The sequence below is a fragment of the Myotis lucifugus genome, unplaced genomic scaffold, assembly GCF_000147115.1.
Source record: "Myotis lucifugus unplaced genomic scaffold, Myoluc2.0 scaffold_47, whole genome shotgun sequence".
Taxonomy (NCBI): domain Eukaryota; kingdom Metazoa; phylum Chordata; class Mammalia; order Chiroptera; family Vespertilionidae; genus Myotis; species Myotis lucifugus.
Window position 1 is genome coordinate 1,831,342 of NW_005871095.1, and position 5,779 is coordinate 1,837,120.

At 44.0% G+C, this 5,779-nt stretch overlaps 1 protein-coding gene across 1 annotated transcript in view; it reads left to right on the forward strand.

The window, feature by feature from the left end:
* Positions 1–1,608: 1,608 nt before the first annotated feature.
* The window catches only part of ITIH5 (inter-alpha-trypsin inhibitor heavy chain family member 5), an 82,914-nt gene continuing 78,743 nt past the window's right edge, over positions 1,609–5,779 (forward strand). Inside the window, exon 1 of the mRNA XM_006088407.3 lies at positions 1,609–1,779. Coding sequence (XP_006088469.1) covers positions 1,690–1,779 — 90 coding nt within the window. The 5' untranslated portion in view covers positions 1,609–1,689. The remainder of the gene's footprint in view (positions 1,780–5,779) is intronic.

Sequence of the window (5,779 nt, forward strand, 5' to 3'; positions counted from 1 at the left end):
TTTTAAGCTCTCCTTTATCTGTGGTTTTGTTGTAGAAATCTTGTGGGAACAGCTACTGTCGCTTCTTGTTGGCTGCATGTTTTTTAAATTAGTCTGTGGTTAAGCTATTAAATGATTAACTGCTAATTACAGGGATTTTCCTTTCCTTTATTTAACAGTAGCAACATATTTGTTTTTCCCTCTCCTGATGTCTCTGTTGAACAGAAATCATTACAAGAATAAATACAATATTTTAACAAGAGTTATCACCACAAACTAGCACACCCACTGTTTTCATTTTTCTGGTTTTCCCCTAGTTTGTATGTCCATGCATATGTATTTTTGCCTAATTACAACCATTCTGTTGATACTATTATATAATTTGATTTTATCCTTCATTTTATTTTATTTTATTTTTTTATTGATTAAGTTATTACACTTATCCCCACATTACCCCCACCCCCCCACTCATGCCCTCACCCCCTGTCCTTTATTTTATATTACAAACATTTTTCATGTTTCCATAGACCTCATGATTATTATTTAATGGCTGCATAATATTCCACACAATGGACGCTCCATTATTTGAGTTAGCCATTGCTCTGTTGTTTGCCTTTGAGATCGTCATTGACCTCTCACTGTCATTCAGCTCATTGATGTAGATGCAATTGTTACTGCACATAAACATGTCTTTTGAGTAATTGTGTTTTGGAAGATGAAATAAACAAGCAGCTTCAGCTACACGGTGTCTGCCAGATAAAAAGATGGTGCACTGGTCCAGTCTCTACAAGGCCATGTGTAGATGGTTGGTAGATAATAATTATTCCTATGACAGGATGGACAGAGCACCAATAGTTTGTAACTAAGATAACAATGACATTCATTTCCATGATTAATGACCAAAAAAATTAGAAATACTACATGGTGCCACTTCTAGCTTCCTCTTTCCTGTCCCCTTATGGCAGAACTGCATACATGGGGACAACACTGCTAGTACTTTTTGCATTAGGCTACTAATTAGCATCTCTTAATTTGGCTTCTAAGCATCAGTGCCTGAGGCCAAGAGGAATGTACTGTTCTCCTGGCAGAGGGAAGAAGGACTGCTGTTGTCTTTAGTCCAGCGGGTGGGGGGCGGGTGGGAATTGTAACAGGTGGGCAGGTGCGGGAGCAGGGGTTGGGGGGTATGTGGTGGGGGGTGGGGTGAGAGCAGCCATATCTATAGCAGATGAGGGAGGTGGGCTACGGTGGTCAGTCTGGCCCTTCCAGTTTCCTCCTGCAGAAATGAAGTGAGTCCATGAAGAAACATTTCACACTTTGAAGGAAACGAAGAGTTGGGGGGATGGGGGTGTCACGGGCGCTGGAAGGAGAAGGCTGCGAGGAAGTCAGGCGAAGGAGTCGGGGTGAGCTCCCGGGGTCCAAGAGTTAGGGGACCGGGCTGAAGGCGGACGGGGAGGGGACCCTTGGGGCAAGCTGTGCGCGCTGCTGGCGGGTCGGCAGGGTCTCCTCCCTGGAGCTGAGGGGACGCCGCCTGGAGGGACCCCGGGAGGCGCTGGGCGGGCCGGGGGCGTGGCGCGCGGGTGGCGGGGCTGAGGGTTGGCCGGGGCGCAGGGAGGCAGGGCCGGGCGCCTCCGCTGCAGGAGTCGGTCCCCTGAGCGCGTCCGCTGCCGGATCCCCACGGTCCCCGCGCAAGTCCCACGGGCGAGTGCCGCCATGCTCCTGCTGCTGGCGCTGTGCTGGGGGCTGCCGCTCTGTGCGGGGTCGCTGGGAGAGGCGCGGAGCTGGGGTGACACTTCGGAGCAAGTAAGTGGAAATCTGGGGGACCCAGGGAGGGCGCTGGCTGTTGTCCCTTCCCACTGCCTCCTTTGGGCGCGTGGCCGCTGGACAGGCTCCTTGGACGAGTCCTGGACGCCAAGAAGGGAGGGACCACTCCATATCCTGGCACATTGTCCCCCCCTTTTCTTATCCGTTCCCCAACCTTCTGCGAGGGAGCTTCCCCATCTAAGGGTGACTTGTGCAAGAGCCTGGACGGCGAAGTTTCCTGCAGAACTGTGCGTGGGACTTCAGGGTCCTGCAGAACCAAATCGTCTTGGCTCCTGTTATCTGCGCAGATTTCTGCTAGTTTTTTGTTGCCATTTCTGAGCCAGAATCCTAAGTTAATGAATGACAAGGATCTTCTTTAAGAGGCTCTGTGGGGTAGTGTGCTGTTACTGTTGCTCCTAGCTGTTGGGAGAGAAAGCCCAATCTAGGGAAAGTTCAAGCTCCCGGAAGCCCCTGCTTTCCAATGTGAAAACCGGGAGAACATGACATCCCAGCAGGTGGCCGGGGACCGGGAACCAAAGGGCCTCAGGTCTCCTGGTTAATATTCTGTGCATCTGCCAGGGTTCGCGTTTAAATGGCCTAACCCCACAGGTGGATACAACTTGGCAAGCATGAAACCTCAATATAGTGACTGATGACCAGAAAAGCTTTTTTGAAAAAATATAAAACAAGTTCACATGAGTATCAGTGTAAAGACCTTCTAAGGAGAAATGGCTCCGTCTCAAGCAGACAGTGCAGATCTACACCTCCTGGTGCTGTTTACACATATATCACTTAAAGTTTTAAGTTGTTTCGTGTGGAGCATGTTTTCCCATGATGGGAGAAAGAGACAGGTAGGCATATTCCTCCTCCCCCTTTTCTAGCACCTTGGTTTGCTGAGAAGATCCAGATGGAATCTGCCTAACCATCAGATGATTACGTTCACGTGGACTCTGCCTCATGGATGTGCTTCCTGAAAAGTGGGAGAAATGGTCATTCTCTTGTAGGGTTGTCAGGAGAAATAACCCATAAAATTTCCTGGAGGCTGTGCATGGAGTGGGGAAAGTGCAGGCTGGGTTCCAGAAAGAAAGGCTGGTCTTGGCCATTTATAGTTGTGTGGCCTGGACAAGTGGTTGAACCCCTCTGCCCCTTTCTTTCCTGTTGACCACAACAGGCGGTAGATCTCCTTTTGAGAATACTCCAAAGTATCCAGCTGCTGATCTGTGTAAAGGTATACAGTGGGCACTTAATAAATGGTAATGTTTTAGTAAGTGGTTAAGGGAGTGGGCTTGGTTCCAGGCTGCTTGGATTTGATTCCTGATCCTGTCACTTACCAGCTCTGGGACACTAGGCACCTTACTTGGGGCCTCAATTTCCAATTCTGTAAAATGTAGGGAAGAATAGGGTGGTAAGGATTGAATAGCTGACAGACTTAAAGTGCTTGGAACAATGTCAGAACTTAATGTTGGCGCTGGCTGGTAGGCTTGGGCAGCTGAAGTGCTGAGGAAAGGAATTTGGGGTAAAGATCTTAAAATGTTTTCTGGGAGGATGGAGGAAGGAGAGTGTGGGAAGAACTGAAACAAAGCTTCTGTTTATGAACTAGGAGGAGGGATTAAATCTCTAACATCTGCAAATCCAAGTAGGCTTTTACCACTCTAAACTCTCCCTCGTAAAATAACATGGGTTTGGCCCGTTTTAGTGATTTCATGCTGTCTTCAAGCCATGGTCCTATTCATTCATCTTGATAATGACTCAGAAAACACACACCAAGATATAGGGTCCTGTGAAAATTAGCAATTTTACCTCTCTATCACTACTCTTCTAAAATATTTATTGGTTATTTATTTATTGTTATATAGGATTTAAGAGCACGGGCTCCAGAATCAGACTTTCTGAGTGTTAACATCTGAGCTTTGATTGCCCCATCTCTAGAATGTGGATGATGAAATGACTTAATAAAAAGGATTTTGAAAGTTGATAGAATTAATAGTATACTTAAAACTGAGAACAGTACCTAAAAATGTAGTTTGTGCTCTATTCTCAGAATTATGGTCTTCAAAGTTCTATGTAAATTTAATTTGTCTTATGTAACTGAATGCTGGTGATCTGTGGACCACACTTAGAATAATGCTGCTTTCAGACTCTTTCAGAAATTAGTATTAAAAAAGAAATCTCTTGTATAAAATCAGCCTGCTACAAATTGGTGACGCTCAACCAATGAGCCAGGCCAGCCACATTCTACAAGCAGGCTAACGTAGCAGTCCTTTACATTAAGCTGGACTCACTTATCCGTCCTCAAACCCCACTCCAAGAAGTTCTCTTATTTGTCATTTACCTTTACTTGGAGGTATTACTAGTAACACGTTGGATTCAGATTCCTTTCTCACTTTCCCTCCACCTCATCTGTGAAGAATATCACCTATAGTAGGACTACTGTGAGCAGTGTTTTTCAAACTTTGGTGTGCAAAAAGACACTCTATTCACATTTCTGAGACCTCTACTCCCATCAGTTTAGATCCCTTAGGTTTGGGTGGGGCCCAGATGATCCTGATCCTGATGCTGGTGATCTGTGGACCACACTTAGAATAATGCTGCTTTCAGACTCCTTCAGAAATTAATATTAAAATGGAAGTCTCTTGTCTAAAATCAGCCTGCTACAAATTTACCTGTTTTGTAAGTTTCAAATTGATATAGTTTCTTTAAATAAGGATAACGCTACATTCCTGTTATTACCAAAGCAGTTTTTAATTTATAAAATAATAATCATTAATTATTAAAGGTCCATACTGTCCCAAAAAGTTTGCTAGGAGCTCTATGTAAAAATAATAAAAAGCAATTAAATATATGGTTAAAGAGCATTCCAAGTGGGGCCAGACTGCCTGTGTTCAAATCTGTATTCCACCACTAGCTGGCTGTGTGTTCTTGGGCAAGAAACTTAACCTCTCTGAGTCTCAGTTTCATCATCTGCAAGCCAGAGTTGTTCATAGTTTTTACCCATAGATAAGAGTAGTTATAGGTTTTGAGAGAGGAGTAAAGTTTACACAATTTGCAGGGCCCTCTTAAAGAATATCAATGTATGACTACAAATTAGGTGCTAAAGTGAACATTTATTTAGGATGATAAGTAAATCATAGCAAATGATACAGCTGACAAGCTGAGAAACACCACAAGTATCACCTACTGATGAGGGACTGTGCCAGTGAGGGGTCCTGAAACTTATTACATTTTATTAGCTTCTAAATAAAATATTAAATATAAATAGTAAACCTAGTTCTGCTCTTATGATTGTTGTGAGGATTAAATGAATGAATTCAGGCAAAGCACTTGCCTTTAGTCATAGTCACTGTTTTTAGTATTTATCTACAGCCTGGTTAAGGCCCCTGTCTCCCCCAAGGAGAGTGTCAGTGTGCTACTTAACCAGGGGAAGCATGGAAATCCAGCCAGAGGAGTGACATCCCAAGTTCCTGTGTGCACAGCCAGGAGCAGAACATAGTTGTGCTGATACCAAAGGCAGCTCTCAGTGACTCTCCCAAAGAGCAAGGCATTTTCATATTTACAACCTACTGTAACTTGTTTCAATGCAATTTTTATTTGTAGTCAGTTGTTAGCAAATAGATAGTGTTTATTATATGCTTGTGGGACCATATTGATTGGGGTGAAACATTTCTAATTCCCTGAATTAAGAATTTCTGGAGTTTTAATTTTTCATAATCTCTCACTCAGGACCAAACCTCTTTGCATTTGGGAAAACACAGAAAACCAGACAACTGTTTTTTTTTTCTTTTTGTTTTTTAAAACTCTTTGAAAATTAAGTCAGTAGAAGATTGTGTGAACTCCAGACCACTCAGTAATGTCTTCTTTATGTGCATGGGTGGGATTCTTGAAATAAGGTGTAGAGTTGAATGGGGAAGGAGGATATTGTGGGAGAGATTCCAGAGATCTGCTCACAACCAAACCAGCATATCTTGTTTCTCTGAGGAGGGTGGAAGTGTGTGTGTGTGGG